General features: G+C 44.3%; 2 protein-coding genes across 3 annotated transcripts in view; one reads left to right on the top strand and one right to left on the bottom strand.

Moving 5' to 3' along the window:
- Positions 1-25,672, bottom strand: part of LOC119453552 (WD repeat-containing protein 13) — a 34,931-nt gene extending 9,259 nt beyond the window's left edge. The window contains exons 1-12 of one of the 2 annotated variants that reach the window (XM_037715604.2): positions 25,459-25,672; positions 24,626-24,681; positions 21,313-21,395; positions 18,822-18,876; positions 15,934-15,963; positions 13,602-13,726; positions 12,537-12,619; positions 9,285-9,419; positions 6,529-6,695; positions 5,447-5,506; positions 3,807-3,890; positions 2,273-2,331 (exon numbers count right to left, since the gene is read on the bottom strand). In XM_037715604.2, coding sequence (XP_037571532.1) covers positions 2,273-2,331; positions 3,807-3,890; positions 5,447-5,506; positions 6,529-6,695; positions 9,285-9,419; positions 12,537-12,619; positions 13,602-13,726; positions 15,934-15,963; positions 18,822-18,876; positions 21,313-21,395; positions 24,626-24,681; positions 25,459-25,537 — 1,016 coding nt within the window. In that variant the 5' untranslated portion in view covers positions 25,538-25,672. The remainder of the gene's footprint in view (positions 1-2,272; positions 2,332-3,806; positions 3,891-5,446; positions 5,507-6,528; positions 6,696-9,284; positions 9,420-12,536; positions 12,620-13,601; positions 13,727-15,933; positions 15,964-18,821; positions 18,877-21,312; positions 21,396-24,625; positions 24,682-25,458) is intronic. The other variant, XM_037715605.2, reaches the window with a different exon arrangement.
- Positions 25,673-26,227: 555 nt separating this feature from the next.
- LOC119453550 (ras-related protein Rac1) overlaps positions 26,228-27,303 on the top strand; it is a 30,528-nt gene continuing 29,452 nt past the window's right edge. The window contains exon 1 of the mRNA XM_037715603.2: positions 26,228-26,552. Coding sequence (XP_037571531.1) covers positions 26,518-26,552 — 35 coding nt within the window. The 5' untranslated portion in view covers positions 26,228-26,517. The remainder of the gene's footprint in view (positions 26,553-27,303) is intronic.

Genomic DNA, 27,303 nt, shown 5'->3' with positions numbered 1-27,303 from the left:
CTGGCATTTTGTGCAGAGAGAGAGAACATGGAAGGGCAGGGAAGTTACCGTATTTCCCGGTGTATAAGTCACGTTCTTTTTCTGCATCGGTGCGTCTCATAGAATGGTGCAACTTATATACGTTTATTTCTTTCTCAAAACAGCCAGCAAAATCGGATTGAATGCTATGGCCATGCGAAGCGCGCTGGGTTGACCTCCTCTGGCAGTTGCTACGGGTCGTGTGCACACTATTTAGGCACTGGGTTCTTCTCTTGATCGAGTTACCAAGCGGAGTGCGAGAAGGACGGAGCAGCAACGGAAACGGCAGCAGGCCGACCGCAAAACGACCGACCCTGAAGTCGTCACATCTGCACATCGCTTTCAAGATATGGCTCGCGCCGCTTCACTAACTACGCAGTTGCTACCAGAGTACAAGCCCCCCCCACCCCTCCGTCCCGTGCTGCCTTCTCGCTTTCCTCCCTTGTGCACAATTCGGTTCACCGTTGCATGCTTTACTTGCACATACAGCATACGGCGCACGGGGACGATGTTATTGCCTTTGGACTTTATACAGAACATCGCAGCGACCACAATGGCAGAAATGCGTCTGGAGTGTCTGTATCATTGCAATTGTAATTATACAAGAATGACACCCATATGCTTGCGTGTGACCCGCGTTCACGAAGTGAAACATCACTGTAACAATTTTAAATCGTTTATCCAATGAACAGGTGTGTTTTATACGCCGGTGCGACTTATATACATATTTTTTTGCGGTCAAACTGCACTTTTCAGGGGGGTGCGACTTATACAAAGGTGCGGCTTATAGACCAGAAAATACGGTAACCAGACGGATGTTTGGTTGGCTACCCTGCATGGGGGAAGGAATAAAAGAAAGAAGACAGCAAGAGCAGTGAGAGCTTGTGCATGTATACAGTTAAACCTCAGTATAACGAAGTTGGTGAAATCGGCAATTTGCTTCGTTGTATTGAAATTTGACCTTTTATGCAAATAAGTACAATCACCGATAGATTTCTCTTACACGGAAATGGGCCGCAAAATTTTCTGCATTACTGGGCAATCTAAAAAAGCAAATCTGAAAGAGAAAACAATTCATTTCATTGAATTCGTGAGTTGGCAATGAATGATACGATTTCATGCCACATCGACAATATCTTCACATTGGCGGTACGAATTAAGCGAAGCTAGTCATGCCCTCGCGTCGCGTCCACGTCCACTCTTGCGGCTGATAGCGTCGCCCACACTGGGACAACGCTACCATGAAAAGCACCGGTAGCTGGGAGCGAATGCTTCCCCTCCCCTCTCGTTTCAAGGAGACTCTGAAACTCAAGATTACGCAACCTCTAATACTAAACATGTGGGAAGACAGCTTACATGATGCAACGCCGTCTCGGCAGGCCCACTCTTTGTACACAGCGCAGATTGCCTCTAAAGCAGGGTGCGTATGCACTCAGCCACGCTTATAGCCATGTGCAGCCAGGGCCGAGACGCGTGCCAGAATTCGAAACTTAACCCCAACTTAACCCCCATCTTATCACACTTAGATTTTATGCGGAACTTCGGCAGTCGCTCTTGTCGTACAGGACACTATTTGAGAGATGCGTTCGGAAGCAGCCGCTTGTAATTCAATCATTTGACCATCTGCATCCGCGGAAGTTTCCGTTTACTGTTTCGGCATTCCTTTGCGGCGGCAGTAAAATCTCGTTATATTGAAATAGCATATAAACAAGCTTCGTTATATTGAACTTCTAATTACATGGTGTTATATGGATAAGAGGTTATGAAAAATTCAATACTTCGTTATATCGAGAATTTCATTGTATTTAACTTCGTTATATCGAGGTTTAACTGTATTTGGATAATATCTGCACTTAAGAGCAAGCTTACAAGGCTACCTTTCACATCTGTACCGTCAGAGACGCAGTGTGACCCTGTAGATACTGAGCTCATCACCAGCTAATGTGGTAGCAGCAAGACAAACACTTCCCGGCAGTACATGTAAGAAACAAAAACGACGTGAAAAAGAAAGGAAAAAAAGAAAAGCGTCGCCTCAGTCTGGGAAAGAGCACAATATGCAAAACATGCAATGTCGCCTCGGCTGCAGTCTCTGCACAAGAGAAGGTGCTAAATAATGCCTTAGCACAAGGTCCCATGCTGTTTGACATGCAGTGTTCCTATGAACAAAATTCTCAATTCCAATCAGAAATAAATATATTTTTTAAATCTACTTCAAGGATTGCTTGCACGGTGCGGTAGCAGGCATGCAACTCACCGCTTTCCCTTGGTCAGCTTTCCAGTGGGCAGGTCGAACAGGTAGGACACAATGTAGCCCTGCACCACACAGAAAATGCACAGCAGGCAATTTAGCTTTTCTCTTGCAACTACATAGTACAGTCGAAACCTTGAAAAACTAAATTTTATCAGACAAGAAAATACATATGTTACATCAAATGATTCTCATAGGCATATATTCATTACATGCTGGTACAAGCCAGAAATGTTCTAGATTTACTTTGTTATATCCGACAATTTGTTGCATTTGCGTTGGGCATATCGAGGCTCGATTGTATCAGCACAAAGAAATCTTACAGTGATCATAAAGCTTGTGACACAGATTGCAATGCAAAGGCCCCGCTTCCACAAACATAAATTTAGACCACTCAATAGTTGGTTCATAAGCATTTTTCTAGAAGTAAAATGCATTCATTCACACATGTCAGAGGTTTCATTAACAAGTTGCACATGTCCATGGTGCATTGAATTATTAATATTGTAACAAAAATTATGTACACTTTCAAATTTCACTTGTTGACAGAGCAGTTAACCACAAACTGTCTTAGAAGCGAGACGATTGCCGAACAACAAGCTTGCTTCATAATGTTTTCACTGGCCTCATGTGCGTTAATGTCGATGTGCAATTGTAGATAGGTTTCTACACTACCTGTGGGAGTTTGCCAGTGAATCTAGCACCGCCAAGAGAGTTCCGTATAAAAGCTGTCCCAATAATCCCTTTAATCCCCTAAACATAAACCTCTCCTCACAAATACCGCCACATAGGCCGCAAGCCAATTCTCTCTTGTAATAAAGCTTTATTCGTTAATTATTCGGGGATCCCTCAATGCACACTTTTTAAATATTACATTACACTTTTGTCTCAGATCAACATTTGACACTTTTCACATAACTTAAAGGCTAACTGTAACGAAATCTTACTTTGGCTAAATTTGGTATAAATGAATTGTATATATACTATGAAAGCAATATTGGCAAACCTGCAACGCTGGTAACTGTCACAATCTTTTATTCCCAGCCCCTAATTAGCACCCAAGCCGACAATGTGTGTGTGCCTAGTGCATAATTGGTGGGTACGACACAAATCCCAGACATGGCCTTCGAGATTTTAAGCGTACCATGGGGGTCTTGATCTCGGAGGTCATGAGCACATGCTTTGCCGGGTCTCAACCATTCCAGGCTCCCAGTAATTTCCAGCTAGCAGTAGTGACAGCTGCTTTTTCTTCAGTGTAGCTATGGAAAACATCTATTTTTGACAGCTTTCAGTGACACAGCCACTCGTATTTCAAACATAAAATTTTGCACGGAGGCTGGACATACCCTACTTGAAACTAGGCCTTTTACATGATCCAAACTATTGTTGACTATGCCTCCAACCTCCTGATAATAAAAAGTAATATATCTGATACCTAGCAGCTGAAAACCAATGTGAGTTGATTGTAGCTGACAAAGCTGTTGACTGTGAGGAATGGCTAAACGTAAGGCACTGCACTGCTACATTCTGTTGACCTCACCCGGTCGTCGCCGGCCCAGAGCATCTTGCCCGTCGGCTCAAAGGTCAGGCAGAGGACGCAGCCAGTGGTCTGGCTACTGCCGCCCTGTGAAGTGTGTGCATGCAAGAAAGGTAAGCAAAACTACACTTGGTACCATGTAACGCACCATGGTAACAGTAAAAAAGAAAGGGGTAGCTTAACTGAAGCTTCACTTAATTCAGTCGTGTGCACCAACAGCCTTTTACTAAAACCCAAGGCATGTATTAAGTGTCGTATAAATAGTAGTGCCAGGTACACGACTCCAAGCTAAGCCACTGATTCCTTAGCCCACTGAAATTTCACCCACAAATAGCATCCTGTACTGGGTTCAGTTTGTTATCCCGTTGGCATGAAACATCGGGGCCACTTGTCATGGACATGGTGAACGCAGTTTCGATATAGCAGTGACAGATGGCGCCACTGTTCTATCGCAGTGAAATTGACATTTTTTGAGTGGCAATGCTGCAGACGACATGTGCACTTCGAAAATGTTGTGGATCCCACTCGGAAGTATTGAATGCAAACATGATACTATTACATAAAATCATACCTCTCTGTCAAATTCCAGTGCAAACAGTTGAGAATTTTAACTGGATGAGTACAGTACAAACCTGCCACTCCTACTTCAGCGACACTCAGCATAGAGCATTCAAATAAAACCTCAAGCATTCATTAACGATCGTTTTGTAACAATTTCAGGGACTCCTGCACTGTGCTTTGAATATAATTCCCTTTTCGATGAATTGAATACATATTCCAAGGCTTTGCAGCATCACTGAGCCGTATTATCAGTCATGTTATCAGCTGTAGTATCATAAATTAGGCTGGGTGAGCACGTACAGACACTACTGGGTCGCAATAAAGTTTGTGAAACTCAGTTTGTGAACTGAGTTTGAAACCTTTTTGTGTAGGGCATGATATAATGCTTATACAGAGACTTTATACTTTATTCACTCAACTGAAGTATTCATTAAAATAAGAAATAAGCTGTTTAACATGAATGCTCCAGTGACGGTTTTCTCAGGGCAACAGAAACTGATCTGGAAGGTCACAATTTTGCCTACATCAAGCACTGGAAGAACATCATAACCACTGTGTTTCGAATACCACTTATACAACACTACAAGCTGCATTTTCTCGCATGTTGAGATGCAACATTAGTTTCTTTCCTTAGTGGCCGACAACAATTTATTCATTGTACCTGTAGAGGACATGATATAGCACAGGTGCTGGCACTCTATTCATAGCGGCCGTGCAAACCCTGTGCTAAATTTACATCTTTTCTCACTTACAGAACCCTTCTTTTGGGCAAAACTAATGCCTGTACCTTGAAACCCTAATCAATCAGTCATCATTTGAGCTTGATTTAGCATTCAGATTTAGCACCCACTTTCCTTCTCACAGCCTCCCCCCCCCCCCCCCCCAAAAAAAAAAAAAAAAAAACGCAACTTCTCGTCTCAGAACCATGGCAAGTTATTAAAGCTGCAACATGGACAGCAATAAGTTTGTTCCAACCTTGAACAGGTAAAAGTCCACTGTCCAGTGTTCCAATCAACACCAGAGTCACATAAACTGTTACAGCTGTTGTACAATGCTAGATACCTAAGTTGCAAGAGACTGACCTTGAGGTAGATGCCTGTGGAAATGTTGAGCACCTGGACAAGACCTTTGTCATTTCCAGTCTGAGATGCCACAGAAAGTCAAGGATAGCAATAGCGTGTTTGTCACAAGTGTGACAGTATTATATTGGCGCAAACTTACAGAAAAGATAACACCATCAAGAAGGTTTGCAACAAGTACAGTTACTATGAGGCGAGGATGGTGTGAAAGAAAAGATGAAAGTCAGGCAGAGACAGAGTACTTGGCCATCTGCTTTGTAACTAAAATGTAGAATGTTCAACGGCTTGCTTCACAAATCATCGGCTTTCTCGTTAACGCAAGTGTTTGCCAAAAGCCTGACCTTCCAAGAGGTAAAAATTTTGATTAACAACTGCCACAACTGACTGTTTGACAGTTCACAAGCCCGTACAAGAATGCTTCCTGCTGGACATGAGACATGACAAGCAGGTTTGCTTCTTACTCTGTGATATTGTATGTCATGTACAGCATTTTATTACTCTTGTGATATTACCACACATGTTTGTCTTTTCCATGCATTTTCATTTCTTGGAGTGCTATTACCATTAGCATGTTCCTATTCTTGCATGCTCATGGTGTCAGATCATGGCGTCTGTTGGAGCCACCTCCACAAAGAAAGGCCTGTACTCCACATAAATACAGTGAGTTCCAGAAATATGGTAGTGGTCACAGGTTCATCTAAAATAGTTGACTACAAGCTGTACGTAGGGGCTGAAATATGGTAGTGGTCGCAGGTTGATCTAAAATAGTTGACTACAAGCTGTACGTAGGGGCTGACTATGAGCTGCACCTTTATGTTCCACGACCGCCGACCGTGCTGGTCACTCTCAGTGCTGCCGAGTTGCTCGGTTTCCTTTAGCTGGCGCAAGTTTGCCCAATAAAGAATGCGCTCCCTCCTGACTTTGGTGTTGCCTGCCCTCCTGCTACCAGAGCAACTTCCAGTGGATTCAAATGCTGTGTGTCTTCTGCAAGGTGACAAGGCACCAGTAGCTTCATCTTGAGGCACAGTTCAATTGCACGCAGTTCAGCTGCAAGCACGAGATGCCACTGGCTCATCGAAGGATACAACCACCATGTTGTTGTTAGCTGGCTGGAACACGCACGACAGGATGGCTGCCCCAGATGGATCGGGCACCGTGCGCACGCAGCTTCCCGTCTTAGCGTCCCAGAGCCGCACCGTGCCATCCAGAGACCCAGACACCAAGAGGTCGTTGGAGAGAGACCACTCGAAGCCTGTGCGATGGCAGACCCAAACAAGCAGACTGTAGTTGTATTCGCTCATTTCACAAAGAAAGAGGCACTTTCGTGAAGGTATGTGTAGAAAGAAAGCCCAGCTTTGTGCATGTGTACACAAGACACTGGCTGTGACAGTAGTGCATGGGTCATTAAGTGGCCGTGCTGTCAATATAACCCATGGTGTTTTACTTCAAAAGTTCCAAATGTAGAAAAAATGTAGGTTCCTTTAAAGCCAGCTATCGCCAATAGAGTACTCGGGCAAGGATAAAGAAGGAACATAAAACAAGAAGAGAATATAAACATGCACTGCAATCACAAACACGGCACAAACCCACAAAAAGCGTCATCACAGGTGGTAGAGCACTGCCGATTTCTTTTCGATTCCAGGCACATAAGTGCGTGTGTGTGCGTAAAGCTACACGCCCATTACATTATCTTTGTGCTCATGCATTAAGCCATATATAAAGCCAGATTCATCTTTTCGATCTACTCATACCATACAAGTGTCACTCAGCTAAAATCAAAAGCTAATCTTCCCAAACTAGATAGGCGTCGCAAAACCTTCAGACTTTGCCTTTATCATAAACTCTAGCATACCCTCCCTCCCGACAACACCCTTATCAAACCAGCACACTGTCTTTCAAGCCATATGAGCCACCATAAAGCAGTTTATCCACCACATGCTCGGACAACTGCTCATCTTCATTCCTTATTTTCTGAAACAGCTGTCGACTAGAACAACCTTCCAGTCAGTGCCATTGTTTATGCTGATCCTGCGCATTTTAGGTCTGCCATTGAATCACTTGCCTGATTGTGTCTACTGCTTGTATTACCTGTAGCATTATCTTTACCATGTTTATGTCGATGTCTTATTGTATTCATCGAGATGTCTGCCTGTCTTTGCTTGCCATGTTACATACCAAATTGTGTTCCTGTTAATTTGTATGTTTGCCCACCCCTCATGTAAAGCCCCTTCAACAGGGGTATTTGAGGTATTGTAAATAAATAAATAATAAACAAATAAATAAATAAATAATAAGTAAGTAATTAAGTAAATAAATAAATAAATAAATAAATAAATAAATAAATAAATAAATAAATAAATAAATAAATAAATAAATAAATAAATAAATAAATGCATTCAGTCTGTGCCTCTGCTAACCAATTTTAAGACATACAAAACAGAAATAAGGCAGCAAATACATAGCATGTGCCACGACCATTATGTGTTCCCACCTACCACCAGCACATGCCGGAGGTAGGTGGGACACTAAAAGGGTTGCTTCTCTATTCTGAATGATTGATTGTGTTTAACATACCAAAGCAACACAAGGGATATGAAAGACACTGTAGCGAAGGGCTTTGGATTCAGTCTTACCACCTGCAGAGCTTTAATGTGCACCCAAAGCTTGGCACATGAGTGTTTCTGCATTACACCCCTGTCTAATTGCAGCCGCTGAGGCTGGGAATTGACCCCAGAACATTTTTTTGGTACCAGAACACCACAGCCACTGAGGGACAAGAGTGGGTCTCTAACTGAGAGTACAATGAGAAAGACGGAAATAGCCCAGCAGAAGTGAGAGGGAGAGACGTCAGCTGGCAGGCCAGGAGTCAGACACTTGTTCAGTGCTGTGTGCTCGTGTATGTTACATATGCTACTGTTAGAGCAAGAAATCACAGGTAAGCATTATTTCAGCTCGTGAAGATGCATTTAGAGTCTAATGTAGAACTATTAATTTTTGCGTGCAGTTAATTTATGCGAATTTCGCAAGTGGGAAATGCAGTGAAGTTAAACGCAGTTAAACGCAGGGAAGAAATATGGATACTATTCCGAAAACTAAACAACCTTTCTCACCAGCTAGTTTCGCTAGCTGTACGCTCTAAAACGTGGTGCGTTCCATTTACGTGGCTGCGTAAGCTTGCGCTATGCCAGCCCTTTCAAATGCTGTACGGGGGATCTCCTGGCGGAGAGGGAGTATCACACTTCTATGAGTCAGGCGGTGTGCAGTGGCTTCATCAGTGAGACCGTAAGAGGCACTTTGTCATCTTTGCCCTGCTTCAGCTGCGTTGCCATTGTGTCATGTATGAAGACCACGTGTTAGTGAAATGCCACGCAAAAGGCTATACAGACTGCAGTGTTCCAAAAAGCAGGAATGGTTCATAATTAGGCTGAGAATTGTTCCCTCGCTTGACGCACACCCAGTGGTGCATACTCAGTTACCCGTGTTGGCGATAGTGGATTTATGGCGCAGGATGCTAAAGCGCCGGGCTGCTGTCCTTGAGGAACCCTTGTCACGTGGGTTACATTCTGCTCCCCATGGGAGAAATTAAAGGGATCTTTTTTTCCGTGGTTACCAGTGGCACGTAGCTAGTTGCCCAAGTTGGCGTCATATAGACATTCATTGAAGTACCCTATGAATGCTAATGCATTAATAAAACACAAAAGAGCTTTTGCGGCCCAAGTGAGCTGTATGGCACAAGCTCGAAATCACAAAATTTTAGTAGCCGTGCCCAATTCGCAAACAATTACTGAAACAAAGTTATGGAGCTGTACAGTATATCCCAGGGCCACAGTGGCAGGCTCACCGGTGACTTTGCCATGGTGTCCCTCGAGCATGTAAAGCACGCAGGGCGGGTCCAACCGGCAAATGGACAGGTTCCCATCCGCAGACGAGCAGCCCAGCAAGTACTTCTCGTTGTTCGCAAACCGCACCAAGGTCACTGGGAATACAAGGCACGCAAAGTGTTTGTTTACACAGCATGTGGCAGCCCAACACGTGCCCAATTACTATGAGCTGCTTGTCCCAATCGCAAGAGTGGCATGTTAGCCACCCGTGAATTGTTCGATTCGTTGTAAACACATCTTTCTTCTTTTCCTCCATAATGCTTCGGGGTTGTATGATATCGCAATTATGTACTTCATTTACATTGGTGCTTTCAATACAGAAAGAAGCACATTTACGCAAGCAAGCAAGGCATGAGGTTTACAGAAGACGGAAGATTCGAAAATGACCAACAGTGGCCATACAAGGGATGCTGCTGGAGCCAATGTTTTGACAAGGACACTTGATTGAGTGGTTTCTTTACTGATTTCAGAGAAGACATAGTATTTAACTTTGAAGCTTGGAAGCTTGGGCTAGTTTGTATGACTTTATGTTGTAGCTGCATAGCATGACAAAATGTGGTCACGAGGCGAAGAAAGGACAAGATAGTGCCGACTTCAATCTGAAACTTATTACACAAAAGTATGGACAAGGTAAACAAGAGTAACAAAACAAATGTGCGGACAAAGCAACGGGTTCAGGGCGATAACACACCGAAAGTTTTCAGCACATTCACTTAACTCTTGAACAGAGTCAGCGATGGTTGGCTAATGCATGTGTCGCCATTTCTCTGGATTAGGAAAGGTTTCACTATCTCTCTATCTCTCGTGTTAGTTGACCACTCGTGTTAGTTGATTACCAAGGCGTCCGATAAAATTAGTTTACACCCACGTTCACGGCTGTGTAATGCAAGGTGGGAACAGGCTGCGCCCTAGAGCGAGCAGTGGTGCTCTCCGAGTCAAATGTTCATGCACCAGCCCGTTTGTCTGATGTACTGCCTTCTGTAGGCGAAAGGAATGTCATAGACTGCCCCGACATCTGCAGGGAGCAAATTGCATTCCATGTTTAGTGCGCAATGAGTGCATCTTGGTTGCTCCTTATTGCTTAGGCATTTTTGCAAGGCTGGACCAGATAGCACTGAGCTTATTCTCGGCTAAAAAAAAAAACACATCCGCATTGTGCTGGGCCGCCACTTTTTCCAAATGGTGCAACACCCAAATGAACTTTTTTCGAGCTTCTTCTCTCTTGGCACCCTTTCACCTCCCGCTTTGACCGCCTTGACCATCTTCACCTTGTGTTCAAATTTTTCACGCTGTGCAGCTTAAATGACAACGTAATACATATATGAGTGGCACTTTCACCTGAAGGCTGACAAAGCATTGAAAGTGATAGCAAGGCTTAACGTTGTGCTCAGGTCATCTAGGAAAGCTGGCATAATGATGAGCTCCACCAACAGCATTGGAGGCGACACAAGTTGATGGTGCTTGAGATGAGACCGAAGGAGAACCATCAACCTTCGTCAGCGCTTAAAGAAAGAATTGGGTAGATTTACCTTGACGATTACTGTCCATTCCAGTAATACTAGTGGTTCGCACACAGCTGCTCAGCATAAATGCTAATGTGTGTCCGCATAGCGCTCATGCCAGCAGCGGCAACCAGAACGCTGTCCTGGTTCCGGCAGAGCTAATTGAACACAGCGTAACAGTGCATTCACTTGGCTTTGTCGCTTTTGCAGCCAAATGCACTAAGCATCGATATGCGCCAACACGCTTCGAGAGTCCATATAATTGCTATCGCAATAAAACTGTGAAGTCTTGTCTAGTCTTTGTCGGGGCCCTGACGGAGACAACAGGTTTCCTTGTCGAAAAATTGGCTCTAGCCCAGGATATTGCTCTTTGACTATTGTTGAGCAAAAAAAAAAAAAAAATTCTGGGCTTTCACATGCCAAACCTACAATTTGATTATGAGGCATGCTGTAGTGAGGGACTCTGGATTAATTTTCGCCACTTGGGGTTCTTTAATGTGCACCCAATGTGCATACTAATGTACTAATGTGCACTTCGCGGGTAAACGTTGCGAATGATGGGCCCTCAACAACGTGTCCTAAATAAAGTCTTTCACTGAAAAGTATCTAAGACAAGGCCTTGAATTGTGGGTGACTGTCGTGCAGGAATGAGACTCAAAGTGTTCTTTCAAATATGATGAATAATGTAGCAGCGAACCTTTGAGAACAAAAGTGCAGTAATAGCATTCTGAAAGCAGGGCTGCCTTATCATAAAGCCTCACAAGTTACTGCACTGTCCTAAAGTACAGAAAACTGTTATACGAAGGCTTGTAAAGTCTAAAAAAACAAGAGTGCCCAGTACACAAAGTACAGGAGTGCCGACTCACCTGAGAAGGTGGTCCAACTCATGTGCCACCTATTCAGGCTTTGTGAAGCAACACGTAGGTGGTGTTGAAACTTATAGTAACCCTAGCAACCGCTGCGCTGGGTGTCACCTGTGCCCTCTTGCAATGCCAACAATACTGCAAGCTCTTGCTACAGCAATGGGCCTATCGCGTCTTTTTCAAGCTGCGGATAACGAGTTGATGCACTTCAATGAGTGAGACACGTTTCCTCGAATCGCCGCCATGTTTGGCGATGTTTGCATGCTCTACCTGACCGACAAGCACCAGTCGTTATCGTGTACAAGTTGGTTTGTTTCTTTACGCCCCATCTGCATGGTGACTTAGCGCCAACAGCTAGTGGAGAAAGAAAGGAGAGAGAACACGTTTCGAAAGCACAAACACCAGAGCAGCTGAGTGTTAGAAGAGGGCACTGCAGCCAACTGCATTGCGTGGACATTACACAGTCGGCTTTGCCAGACTCATTGCAAAATAGGCAAGTCGCTGCTCCTGTTTATCGGCGTCCATGGCTCAGCACAAGCACTTTGACAAAAAGACCTGTCTCTGCCGAGAATTCAAAATTTGTTTGCGTGTTACCTTTGTTCTGTCATTCACTGGTGCGTATTTTTTGTCCATAATTGGTGTGTAACTGCTTGTTCGATGCATTCAATGGGCAGTTATAAAAGAAATTCCTTTGACGATTCTATTGAGTCCGAAAAGACAAATAAATATCTACATGTAAAACATTTGTGGGGACAATAAATTCAAGTTCGAAGAAAGGACAAGTACGAAAGCAGGTTCTCTTGCCAAAGCAACAGCGCCAAGCTGGGATTCTTCCTCTTGTACTCACCGGCATCGCGGTGCTGGTCAAAGATGTGATGGACGCCCGCAAAGGCATAGTTCTCCGAGATGCTTGTACCGCCAACAATGGCACTGCGTGGTGTAGTGCAATATTACAGCGACCCTTCAAGGATATGACCACACAATGACACAATTCAGTAAAAATGCTCTTGAGGCAAGACTGGTTAGTGCTTTAAAGCACAATTCAACTGAGGAAGATCCACTTCCAATCCAATAGAGCTCCAGCGCATGATAAAGGCTAGCCGGTTGTTTACTGTATAAACTCGTGTAAGGGCCGCACTCCCAACTTGGTAGCCCAATATTTTGGGGAAAAAAAAATTCCAACAGAGAAGCAATCGCGTTCCGTGCTCCAATGCCACACGCACGCATCGGCAAATTATCACGCGCTGCGTAGTTGGCCGTGCTGCTACTAGATGGCTATAGCCAGGGTGTGCACAAGTCGCTGGCTGCGCCGGCACCATTTTGACGAAAACGTTTGGTCCCGTGTAAGGGTCACACCTCGTCAAAATTGTGAAAGTGCAGCCCTTATACGAGTCTATACAGTATTTTTCTTTTGGGAGCCTGAACTAAACGGAGCCATTAAATTTTAGTGAATACAGAACCCCAAAGGCATTGCCAATCTGGTTCGGTTCTTCGGTCCAGTTCACTCACTTCAAGGTGTACTGTGCGACTACTTGCTTCGTAGGAAGACGAGACTGTGCCAAGGTCACAGTGAGCCTGTAAGGTTAATGGCAGAGCACTATTTCTGCTGCCATATGTCAGACTGTTGCTTGTTGCTTGCTTGTCAATGGTGGCAAAGAAAAAGCGTACCAGGCAAAACACAATAAAATCTGCTCGATGCTTTCCCAGCAATGCACGTGTGCCGGCTTTAAATGTGCAATGACTCAAAGTTCAAGTTAGACTTGGCAGACTCTGCAAAGTTCGATACGTGCTGGGTAATGCTGTTGCAATGTTTTAACGCCGTCCATCTACAGCCAAGCAGCAACCCCACGCTGCCAAGTTCCTTCCCAAAACATTTGGCCAACACCTTCCATTTTGTGCAGACTGTCCTTACCGACTGGCTTCAGCAGCGTACGTGGGTACCAGCCCTTCGTTGGTCAGGGAGCGCTGGTTGCCAAAGGAGCCGCGGCGAGAGAGTTCTCCGCTTGCTTGCAGGCGACTCTCCGACGAGTCTGACGTCTGTGCGAGAACAACATCGACCTTTTAACCCATCTGATCCTTTCAGACATCCCCCTCCCCCACTCCCCAAAAAAAAGGGACTCACTGCCAGTAACAAAAAAAATCTTCACTAAGTAATAGGCGTGTTCGAATTACGAAATTATTGAATCAAACCAAATACCAAATATTTTAGCTTTCTAAAGAAAGTGAAATATAAAGGTAGTGTTGAGTCCAGTTAACAAAAAAAAAGTATTTATGCTTTGTGATGCATTATTGCCATTAACAACTGGGTACCAGGTCAATGAGGAAGCTTATAAATAAGAAACCGAAAGGTGACCACATCTGTTGCACCAGTGACTCTGACAGTAACAACTCCAAGGAACAGCAATCACTAGATGCACACAGTAGAGTGTTGTGCCTGTTCAAGGACCTAAGTGCAATACAAAAGCAGCGCACCTCGTTTTGGATGAATCCAAGCATATAAAGATTGGTGAAATAATAAATTGCTCTGCTTAAATGACAATTAACAACAAATTCGCAGGCTGCTTAAGACGTGGCACGCGTGTTTAACTGCTGGAAACTACTGTGCAGAAGTGAACTCCATGCAACTGCTCAGGAAATGGTGAATCTGCTCAACAACTGCCATTTACCAGCAGCAGAATCATTCAGAAGAATCTCCACTTGCATATACATACATCTTTCTCCTTGTAGACTACAGCAACTGTTTCTCACTTAGTATTTGAACAGAAACCAACATTTGACAACTTCGAACAGTAAATTATCGAATTGAATACCTATAGAATACGAAAGAAAATTCGACGCACATTTGAAATTTCAAATATTCGCACACCCCTACAAAATTACAGTGCTGGTCCTGTATTTCTAGCTTCTGTGCTTTTTTTTCAGTTTGCTGCTGCTTTCCCGAGTGAATTGGCAAGCTTTCCTGCATTCATTCAGCTGTTTCTTCCAGTGAACGTCATCTACATCACTGTTGGGACAACAGTCAAGTAGATATGCAGCCATGTTGGAAGAATTCTCTAGTAATTTAATTAAGTCACTCATTCATTCACTATAATTACACTGCAGTGACAAACAGATCGAAGTCAGAAAGCCAGCACTCCTGGTCTAAGGAGAACCGTGACCTTGCTTCAGCAACACAACATCATCTTCGCAACATAGATCTTTGCAAGACAACATCACACGCTGCATTATAAAGGTGTAGCCAAAACTAACGAAAAAAGCAGAAACTTTGACCATACTGACGAGAAACACGAAAATGTTCTTCGAGGCAAGGGTGTCTTCACAGCCGAAGGGTGACAGCATTGAGGTGAACATTAAAGAGATACTTAAAAAAATCATTTTAAGCTAAACTTATTTGTAAATTGCGATTTTGCGATAACAGAGTGCCACTCCTACTGAGAGGAGACTCGGTAAGCCAGAAAAGATGCAAAAAATGAAAGGCACAAGGCAATGCCCCCCTGTTATTTCTCGTGGACAATTAAATTTATGTCTGTTAATTAAAGCAGTCTTTCTTAGTGACTTTACCACCACTTTTCCATATTGTTTGTTTCAAACCCCCTCCCTGGGCCGATCCCGGAGGTGGTGCACAGCTGTGCCAATAAAATTACATCATTTTCAGGTTTGAGCTCTGTTATTGTTTCGCACTTTCAATATTTAAGGCTGAGAAGATTTAAGATAAAAGGCATGCACTGTCGGTGTTTTGTTTCATGACATTTGTTAGTGGGCTGCCATTTCAAGATTCTGAGAAATAATTTGGTCAAGCATGTAAGACCTGGTATGAGCAACTTTAGTGATAGAATGGTTTGGCAATATAACCAGCATATACCGCATGTCATATAGCATGGCATGGCATATATCATACATACTTAAACATATACCGAACTTCCCGGTGGCACCGACGTCAAAAATTGACTTGGAGTGTCCATATAATTGCTATCGCAATAAAGTGTCTAGGAATGTGGCCCCGCCACTGTGTACAACTGGCTCTCATGCATTTCAATGCAACTGGGCAGGCATTGTAGAAACACCGGAGGCTACAGCTAAAGTGTAGCTGGTCATTTGTTGGTAAGGAAGGACTATGTTGCATTCTAAAGGAACCATGCAAGTCTTGTGAGAGAGCAAACTTAAGAAAAAAGCAGTTTGAATTTTTTTTCTTGGTTATGAAGAAAAAAAGAAAGCAACAAAAGCCACTAGGTGGCAGTACTTGCCTTGAGAGAAATTTTGGACACACTCAGTTCCTGCATGAAGACGGCAGACACAAACACATGCACATCATCAAACATGCACATCAAACATGCACATCAAACATGCACCATGCCTCATTGTATGCACAAACACACGATCATGACTCGGCAATCTCCAAAAGTGCAGTGCTTCTCACATGGTCCGATAGAGATAGCACCAGAAGCAGTTGCTTGAAATATAGTGCCATGATAAACAGAAAATAATAGTACAGAGCCTAACACCAGATGTGGCTCGGTAATTTACACGGGAAAGATTTTTAGCGCAGGAAAGTAAAAAATGCGACCAAGTTCAGGAAGACAACGCAGGTGCTAACTTCAAACTGAGTTTATTTACTCGCCTTAAGCGTATACTACAATGGACGAGTGCGCAGAAAACACCACGAGGCCTTGCACTACCTGCTAACCTCTAGCCATGAGTGCAGTCAAGTTATCAAAATTCTTCACATGTTATGTGCAGAGAAAGTTGTCTAAGCAACAAGTTATTAGTCAGTACTATACACTGTAGCCTTCAAGAGGATGAACCCCAGGCCCAACCCTAAATTTTTTCATCCAACTGATGTGAAAATGCAGAAATGCTATCGCATTGCATATGCTGAAGCCTGGTGAAATTCAGACTTTTTTTTATGTATGTACTACGATGGTAGTTTTGCAAAAGTTTACATCTCGTCATCCTTATCATCAGCCTGGCTTTTGAGCCCACCAAAGCACGTCGCATGAAGGCATTTCCAAGTGATAGCTTACCCTTGACCTGCATGGGTGAATTGAATCCCGAGCCTGCAAATTTTCTAATTTCATTCTTATATCTAACTTTTTTTGCTGCTCTCAACTGTGTTTTTCTGGGCCTGACACAAGTTCTATAGCTCTAATAGACCATAGGCTTCTTAGCACATGGTGGTTGGTTACAACCAGGGGCACTGACATTACTGACATGCAACCAACCCCCCATGGCATTTGCTGTCTTTCTCGAGCTCTTTCCAAAAGGGGCCTGACTGATTATTTGCTCAAGTCTGGTTCCTTTCCATCACTTTATGCTCTTAGATTTACATTACAGGAAAAAAAATAAAGCATTCAACTGGTGTTGCTAAAGGCTATGTGTACCTGTCAGCTACCTGGCTACTAGCTAGCGACCAGCTGCAATTCAAAAGCCTGCTCACGTTTCAGCCCGACAGAGCAATTTGAAAGGTACAGTCATAAGCAATATGGGAGGGAAGATTGAATTCGTTTTTCAGCATTGATTACTTGCAATGCCTGTATTTGAACCTGCCATCTTATGTGTAACAAGTATGTTACTCGTTGATCATTCAGTCTCATTCAATGTTTTTAGGCTACACGTGTGTGTTTAAGTTGCTTTGACTTCCTGAAAGCAGCTTGGGTGTTCCATTTTTTATATTGCTCGATTATACAGCACTGTTAGAACGACTGTGACGGAGAACTGTTTGAATAATTACTGTATTTTCCTTTCGTGCTTACCATAATGAAAACTACATTATTTGGAGAGAACAACTCAATTTGCCCACTTTTCACAGCAGTAATAATGCCACTTTGCCATTCCACGCCTGTAATATGATAAACGTGCATGCAAGAACGTGGTCCTCAAAAAAGAAAAAAGTGCGGTGTGGCATGGTGTATTGCTTTCTAGCAGGGAACAAAAACAGCGAGCTTGTAGGCAACAATGAATGGTGAGGGACAGCAATGTGGCAGACCAATCAACCATCACCACAACTGCCCGACATGCCCCCCATTGTCTAACAAACACTGTTGGCTTTGTGAACATGCTGTTTTAGTCAAAAGAGGCTGGATTGTGCAACAAACGGAGACACTGTACGGTACTCTATATCTCTGCGTGTGACAGTGTCACTGTCATTTCAATGACCCATCATGGTAGTCCAGTGGTCATGGCAATGCTGCTAAGCTCAAGATCACGGGTTCCATCCTGGCCATGGTGGCCTCATTTCAGTGGGGGTGAAACGCTCATGTAATTACATTTAGGTGCACAATAAACATCCCCAGGTGGTAAACATTTATCTCGAGTCCCCCTCATACCAATATTATGGTTTTGGCATGTAAAACTTCTTCAGAATTTAACTTAATTTAATAAGTTCGTTATCTCCTCGCTAAAGAAGACAAGTTTTCCTGTTGAAATGTTGGCTCCAGGCTGGAGCTTTCGTTTTCCGGCTACTGCTGATCATCGTGTCACTCTGTGCGACTGTGTGACACTGGCAAACTGTACCCGAGACTCAAACAATCTCACATAGTTCCTGCTTTCTTCCTTATCTCTAATCTTCAGTACCCTACTTTCCTTTTCTCCAGCGCACGGAAGATAGCAGGAGATATTTCCTGCTTATTCTTCCTGTCTTTCCTTTTCTTTTTCTCTTTGAAAACATCAGACAGGAAGAGCGCACAAGTAAGTGTAGATAAGAGAGTCTGCCGCCTACACGTAGTCCCGTCTTTTGTGCTGTTCCATCCCCTTCAACACCGGTGTTAGAATCTCTCCCCAAATACTACTCCCCACTGAATTTCTGGATCTCCCCCATTCTCCCGAAAAGAACATGGGGAGAGTGAATTGTCGGTCATCTCAGTACCTACAGTTTCATGAAGAAGGCGTGTCGATGAGGGTGCATATGCCTGTTATGTTACACCAACTATTAATACTACTACACACTATGCACTACTACTACTACTACTACTACTACTACTACTACTACTACTACTACTACTACTACTACTACTACTACTACTACAACTACTACTACTAATACTACTAACTGCTACTACTACTATTACTACTGCTACTACTACTACTAATAATAAAGAAATACACAAATCAAGCAGAGAGAAAGAGAGAGGCTTACCTCAAGTGTTGCCCGACTGTTGCTCCTGCCGCCCATGCTCCGACTTCGATTGCTCCTGCGGCAATGCAACACGGGAGTAAGCCGACTGCACATGATTCTGAAGTTGTCTTAGACAAGGTACAGCCCACTAAGTTAGCAACCACATAGACCATATCTCTTTTCAACAGCATCATGCAGTACTGCTGCATCAAATTTACACCTCACAATTACCATGCTGTCATCACAGACTGGAACGTTTACCGCAGAGCATTCACCACAGTTGGTGTAATAACAGCTATAAAACGCTAGAATAGACGGGGATGAAGGTAGAAAACAAAAAAGGAGTGTTAAATTTCAACAAATGATTCATTGAAACTGATGCACACAGCTCGCGGTATTAGCTATAGCTGATGGGCGTCGTCAATGTGTTACATGCGTGCCTCGGTTTCAAATAACCCATTTGTTGAAAGCTAGCTCTCACGCTGTGCCCTCCCTATATTCGCCCTCGTCTCTTCAAGTGCTTAATACCTACCTGTTACTATTCTATACACCAACAAGGCCAAATGTCAACCCTTGTAGTAGTTGGTGACCACATGAAACCAGTTTTGGTTTCACGTGGTCATTCACAGCACATTCACAGTAAATGAATGTGCTGACTCCACACCATTCCAAGATGAAAATATGTCAAGAGCAGATTCCATGTGCCATTTGAAAGACACATGGCGGCTCAGTGGCTATGGTGTAGTGCTGCTGAACACAAGGCTATGGATTTGACTTCTGACCAAAGCAGACAGCATTTAAATGGGGGCAAAATGCAAGAATGCTAGTGTACTTCGATTTGAGTGCACATATTAAAGAACACCAGGCAGTCGAAGTTAGTCCAGAGCAATCCACAACAGTGCCTATCATAGCATCAGTGTTGGATGTTCAATCCTAATCTCAATCAATCAATTAATCAATCAATTGGCAGTTTGACGGCCTTTAGTCTGCAGCTCCATTTGCTCGAGACTAGTTGAAAGTTAATTCACAAAAATAATTACATTGCATTCAAAAAGAACCAAAAAGACACCTCTCAAATTTTGAGAACGGTCTCTGGAGAAAAATGGGCCGACAACACGAAAATACTTTGAAATCTGACATCAAAACTGGTGTACAAGTGCTGAGGTATCGAGGCGAAATCCAAGAGTAGCATATTTAGCCTGAATTTTCTCCAGGAATAATGGACCTCTGCTGCCAAATTAACGAAAATATTGAAAGAGAATGCTGACAATATAAGCAATCAATGTCAAACTTTTATGTCCTTTTAAGAAGCCGGGAAAAATATATTTTGCAGTCAATTTAATATTCGTAGATAATGAAACTTTTTCAAATTCCTGTTTTCAACTTGAGAAAAAAATGCCACTTTTGAAGCTAGCAACACTACCGTACCAGTGTTAAAGTGCTGATAATTCCGTCGTGACATGCTACTCTGTAAAACTATTATAACAGCACTTTGCGCCAAAGTAAGGGTGACCAGTAAGTAAATGATTATTCCGGCTTGTTGCTTTGGCTGGCAAAGTCGCACGTTGGGATTCCAGTCAGCTCACTAGCATTTCATTGTTTTAATCCAAAAGAATGCCACTTTGATCACTCGTCTCATGCACAACTAGTACCATATTTACATGGTGCAGGCTCCACTAAAATGCTGAATTCCTGCGCTGCTAGTGCCTTCAGCCACTAAAGCAGCATGACACTGCATTAGTCATGTATAATAAAGCTGCTTAAAAATCAGGATTCCAGGTTGTGTGCCCAGCCTACAAAAATATTCAGGTTTGTTACTTGTCCCACACACTGCAACCGTTTAATGCCCATAGTATGCAAACCCTTTTGCATTATGAAATATTAGATGCCCTCAGCAGGAGCAACCCAAATGCAACCTCTACCTCTACTGAGCACATCACTGCTTAGTTCTGTTACAAGGCACGCTCTTTTAAATGGGACATAGTCACAAAAAAAATGGCCATCATACTCCGCAGCGAACTAATACTTTCAATGACATAGTTGAACAAACTGCAGAGAGCACTGTGGTGAATGAAGCATATGGCAGCAGAAGTGCAGATTTTGAAAAGTAAGTGCGGTGTTAAAAGTGATCATCAATCGTATAAGTACTTCCGGCAATGTGAAATTCACGAGGGGTCTAGTTATATGGTAGAAGAAATCCAGGAACAAGGGTGCCCAAGCCAGTAGAAAACATTGAATGATCTACAATCCAGCTCTATCCACGTCTGCGAGCCCTCAAACGTCAACAACACTGCACAATGCCGGTGGCGTAGACTATTAATTTGCTGGAAGCCACCAAGAAGCATGTTGCTGCTTCAGTCTGCGCAGTAGTATTTAGGCTTCTTGCACAAAGAAAGGGAAGGCCTGTGCAATAGCTGCTTTCACACTGTGCTCGTTGCTATTCATTTTTTTTTACAAAGAAAGCAACACTCGTGCAATGCATGTGCAACTAAGTGAAAACCGAAGCACTTACGATTGTTCGACGGACACGCCATAGCGTTGAGCGAGCAGCTGGCTTCGGAGGCGCAGGTATTGTTTCCGGAATGCGACGCATTGCTGAAGTCACGGATGGGCGCCGCCAAATGGAAAGCAAACAAAGGGATGAAATCGTGCTCATCCATCACTTGAGGCGTTGCACCCAAACAGCCCGAGAATTTTAAAAAAAAATACAAACGTAAGTCCCGACGTTTCTACCAAGTCATGAAATGGCAACTTCTAGATTACAACTTGCGAAGCAAATATATTTCGCCATTAGCACAGCTGTCAGACAAGGCAACACTATGTCTCCTTAAAGCCCCAATTAATTTGATCTATTGAAAGTTCAGTTTTAACACATTTCCCTAATTGTCTTTACAGTGGAATCTCATTGATACGATTCTGCATAATACGTTTTTCGGGATAATATGCTTTTTGTTAATTTCCCGGCTAGTGTTTTATAGGAGCATTGTATTTCGGATAACATGACTTTCGGATGATACGTTTTACTTTCCAGTTCCCGTGAAGATCGTATCAACGAGATTCCACTGCAAATGTAATTGAAAACTCGCAGTGGTAAAGCAGAGTAGTGTGCAACTTCGAATTTTCTGGCGAGTTTTCTCACATCCAGAAATGTGCATTTCATCCACTTTTAACTCGAAAATATACTTCATGTACAGAAATGCACTAGACTACTTTATTTGCACCGTATATGAAAAACACCCAGCCACCTTAAGGAATTTTCCTGATGCATGTCATTACAAACAACATTGAAAGATAAGAACTCACTAAATGACTACATACTACTTTCACGCACAAACACTATGGATGGAAATTTTTTCCGCAACACACTTTCAGCAATATATTGAACAATTTTGCAGCATAGATCCAAGCAGAAATGTCTTAAGAAATATACAACATGCTTTAGTAAACATCATTATTTTCATAAGTAGTTCTCAATCTGAGGCGCTATCTTAGCGTATGCAATTAACACAAGGACAACTGATAAAGAAGCACTTGGCAATAACAGATAACTTTACTCACAATGGCTTTGTGAGTTAGCACACGCCTTAATCCAGTTCCATGTCCATTTCTCCTTGTACACAACACATTACGTTTACTGCTTCTATATTCATTACCAACTATAGTCTGCGGAGAGGGAGAGGTCAATTAGACCATCTCCAGTTTATTGAGGGCTTCCTAGGCAGGGCTTAGCGTTTGAGGAGGAATGAAAATGGTGCTTTTGTTGCGGCCGCACTGTACCGGAGCTGGCTTCATTCTCCTTCTCGCATGCCTCACGTGCTAGTGGCAGTGGGGCTGCCACTTAACATAACTCCCTTGCCCAGCGGGAATTTGTAGGTAGCACGAGGAAAAGGAAACAAGCATGAGCTAAAGGAAAAGAAAAGAAGACAAAGAGTGCAGACAATTAGGTGCTGCCAAAAGTGGATGGCGCTAAACATACTGTCCTGACGAGAGTTCCTGTATACGGTGTTTCTGACATATGTACAGTGTAAGCATTATGACTATTTACAGTCTATGTAAAGGCTATTTACCATGACTATGAACCGAGAGAAGTTTACGTCGGAAATAAAATGGACATGACTGGCACAAGGTCACATTTGAGGAGGCCATCCCTGAGAGCAATGATCAGGGCACCTTTGATGATGCTTGAGATTGGGTGACGGGGTGTGAAAAGTTGCAAAGGAAGCGGCGTGTTGCATCTTGCAGCAACAGCCAGAATGCCTGATGAAACAATGCAAACATTCTGCGCTCTCGCAGTGTCGTCGTTGTTGAGCTCGAATTGATAACTGCTCCAAACATTGACGGCATAGGCACACTTGCGTGAGGTGTTGCGATTATGACAAGTAAAACGCTGTGCGCTTGGTGGAATGCGCCTGCATAGATTTTAGTGTGTGGATGTCAGTTGAGGTATAGTACAATGGCAACATTGGCATCGATTTTGCTGTTGGCGTCTATGGCAGGACAATGACATTGAAGTATCTGACACAGGTGGTGATAGGAAATCTTGGCTCTGCAAAGCTGAAGCAGGTTTCGATGGTCGTTTCTGAGGTGATCTTTCCGGAGAGTGTTGGGTCGTTGCAGTGTTACCCGTTGGAAGTGCTAAAGCTGTGTGTACTTGGCTGGACTGGTGCACCATGAAGGGCACAGGCAGTGCAACTCTAGACGCAGCGGCATTGAGAAGCTCAGGGTGAACGGGAAGCAAATGAGACTGCATTTCACATTTTGATAAGCACCGCAGTTGACCGAGATCTGCAGATAGGCACCAGGAAAGCAGCACTAGCAGGACGCTGTGCCATCATAACAGCATGCTGGCTGCATGAGGCCAGTTGGGACTCTGCACTGTCCGAAAACTTTGGAGTGGCCTCGCGTTATCTGCTTCCCGAAAGGGTCATATTGGGAGGTGAATGCTTGGAGATGTTGGGTGATGGAGGGCACAACATCTGTGCAAGTGTGCCGGAGGCTGTCAGTAGGAGATGCAGCACACTGGACGAATTCAATAAGGTTGTGCTCCATGTATGGTGCCACATCAGGAGGCGCTTGAGATGCCGAGATTAGACGTGTCACGGGAGAGGCCGCGATTGGGGAGCGAATGGAAGCTGTCGGAAAGCCAGCAGGAGGGCCTCGAGTGGGAGACAAGGATGGTTGAGGTGGCAGCAGACAGCGAGGCGCAATTACAGCATCGGGAGCATCTGAAGCAGCTGGCTGAGGTGAAGCCGTTTTGTACGATGAATGTAGTATTTGTGCGTTTGGAGGCAAGTGGGATGGTGTTGCTGGTTCCAGTAGAGCTAGCACGAAGATCTGCAGCACATCGTAAGTCTGTGGCCCAGGAGGCGGGACATCACGAAGCAGGGCAGGAGGAAGCATAGCTACCGTGATGAGGTGCCGGTCCTGCTGTGACGTGATGCCACGGAGATTGAATTCGACCTGCAGAGGATGCAGTGCACCGGTGTGTCTTAATTCAGGCATGTTGTTGATGTCCGTGGTCACCAACGTGGAGAGGGCAAGGTCAGTTAGACCATCTCCAGTTTATTGAGGGCTTCCAAGGCAGGGCATGGCATCCGCGGAGGAATATATGAATAAGACGGTGCCTGTTGTTGTTGATGCCTGTACTGCGGCCGCTTGTTTGCTTGTTGCCGCACCTTGTCGGAGCTGGCTTCATTCTCCTCCTGCGTGCCTCGTGTTCTCCCTGAGCTGGTAGCAGCAAGTGGGGCTGCCACAAGTCTATTTAGCAACATATAAATATACCCCTATTTTATGCATATATATATAAGATAAACATAATATCTCACCTCATTCTTTTGTGACTCCCTGAGCAGCTGGCTCCGTCTTCGTATGTACAGTGTGCCTGCAAAACAAAGCAGGACTGTTATACGCGGATAACACATTTCCATGCACGTCTTGGCGTTCCCAGTGGACTTGCCAAAAAGATTGAAGTGTGCAACCCCACTTACGTTCTGGCTTGCTTTCAATGAATGTTAAAAAAAAATTACTTTTGAGCGTCAGCACCAGTATGAACACATTCCACTGAATCTTGCCGCGTACAGTCAGTTTCGGAGTTGTGAACAAAATTTGCGATGAATTACTTCAGGGATCTATAATCAGTTTGTCAATATTGATTGGGACAGGTGTTACATTACACGCACAGTAAAGAAGCACCGGCCAAACGCACGTCTGCGGTGGGAATTGTCTCTCAAGGGACCGCGAACTTTAGTATCCTAAACTGAATTCTTCAAGCTTGTATGTATATGCGCGTTCTACCAGGTCGTCTACATCATACGGAAGCAGCTACGCGTAACACTCCGATAACCACAATTGCGACCGATCAAGACGAGGCTGCGATCAAGTGGGATACAAGTCTCTTAACAGGCTGAGCGCATCGGTCCGGTGTAGTTCATGCACCGAGCTGTTGCGGCAACGCTGAGTAAATACGCGCTCACATGGACGCTCAAACACAGCGTGACCATTCGCCGTCAGCTGTCAACGTAGACGAGAAACTGCTGCTCATTTTGGGAGGAGCGGCGTCAAGCTACTACATCATGTTTCCACGGTACACCCGTGTTCGCTAAACCGCCCCGAAGAAACAGGTGTCTAAGGCGGGCGCGAAACGTGAACCGAAACTTACGGAAGTTTGGGTCGTTCGGCGACCTGTAGGCGTTGTAGCGGGCGTCGATGGCGAGGACTTGTTGCCAAACGGTTGCCATCGCTTGCGCCACCGCCACCGAACACGTCGAGTGGCCGTGGAGCACTGAGGGACGCGTGTAATTATTTACATTTCACGCACGAAGGCTAAACAGACCGCGCAGGCCACGGCGGACGCCATAGATGTCTGAGCAAGTGGTCTGTAAGTACAAGAGCACGTCGTGCGTTCGAATACTCTCCATTCACTATTTGTTTCAAAAACGAACAGCAATATTAATATGTGCTCGACATCTACAAAGTGATAAATTCTTTATGTATTAACTTTTAACTTACCAATACTACTTGAGTATAGTTTTAATTTTTAAACATAGATGGCGCAAAAACTTGCAAATGGCATATTATGCTTTCAAATAATGTCGCCTAAGTTTGGTTTAATGTTGACGCGTGGTTGTGTGGCTGACATGTATTATCAACTACGAGCTGAACGAACTTTGGGGGGCGCTAAACTCGCAGCTTCTTTCCCTATGTCGTCTGCAATTTAAGAAATAAGGACTTTCCCCAGACTTTTAATTGTAATTTTTGTGCAATATTAAATTTTATAATAGTAAAAATAACTACATGAGCTTAACTTGTCCACAAAAAAAAGCTGATCTCAAAGCGGATACAATTTTCCTAGGTACCAAAAGGCGTCACAAACTGGGGACAAAGTTTTTCGGCATCCGCCATTTTGTTCTCTATATATGGCCGCCATTTTGTCCACCGCCCAGCGAGCGGAGAGCTGACTTGTGGGAGTGTGCTGCCTGCTCCGTGCGGTTGGAGGTGGTGGTAGTAGTGGTGGTGGTGTGTTTTGTTTTCTTTATCTTCTCGAGGCGAGGAGAAGTTGTGGTGCTCCGGCAGCGTGTTGGAGGTGGTGGTGGCGTTTCGGTGGTGACGCGAAAAAAAAAATTTGTGCTTTTTGTGTCCTCCTGTCGTCGGCAGGGAACTCCGTTGCAAAGTGGCCCGGAACAGTTAACCCGTCGAGTGGGGACACGCTACACACGAAATGCAGGCGATAAAGTGCGTGGTCGTCGGCGACGGGTGAGTGCTACTACTACTAACCGCGACCTCTCTCTCTCGAGGTCCTGCACCACGCCTTCTTTGCTTCGCGTGCGCTCTGTGCGCGCTCCGTGCACTTTTAACTAGCAATGGTTCGGCGTCATCGTGCCAAGCGTAGCTGTGTCGTCGGTTGGCGTTTCGTGAGACTCTTTTAAGGGCAAATATCGTTGGTGTCGCCAAAACTTGGGCCGTCATCGACGTCCGCTCGTGAGCCAGAGAGCGAGCGATTTTCTCGTTTTTGCTAGGTGTTTGTTCGCGATCCTGCGGAGTGTTCGCTCTGCTGTAAAAAAACTTTGGCACGCGCGCCGACAAACCCGTTTCCTTTTTCATCTCTGCTAGCCTTCCTTCCCTCTACACTTAAGCGCCAGCTCAGTCAAAAGCCGGTCGGCTTTTTCTCTAGAGTCCGGAAAAAAATGAACGCCGGCGGAAAAAGGCCTCCCCGGATGACCGCGAAAGGCACGTTGTGTTGGGAAGCCCCCTCGACGCTCCTTTGCGTTTGATTTTGCTTTTTCTTGCCGGGAAATTCGTCGTTGACGGGCAATCACGTGTACTGCTGTATGTAGCATGCCCCGCTACAAAGCAACGGACCCGGCGCCTCGCCCCTGATTGGCTTTGATTGAATCGTCGCCGCGGCTTTAAAAAAAAAGCGAGAGACTGTGTGACGGTTGGTTCCTCGTGTGGGCTGCAGCTCTTGTGTGTCGTCGGTTGGTCGTGTCTCCCGTCGAAGAGATAA

Source organism: Dermacentor silvarum, chromosome 5 (genome assembly GCF_013339745.2).
Source record: "Dermacentor silvarum isolate Dsil-2018 chromosome 5, BIME_Dsil_1.4, whole genome shotgun sequence".
Lineage (NCBI taxonomy): Eukaryota > Metazoa > Arthropoda > Arachnida > Ixodida > Ixodidae > Dermacentor > Dermacentor silvarum.
Note: the sequence above shows the minus strand (reverse complement) of the source record. Positions and strands in the feature narration are given on the sequence as shown.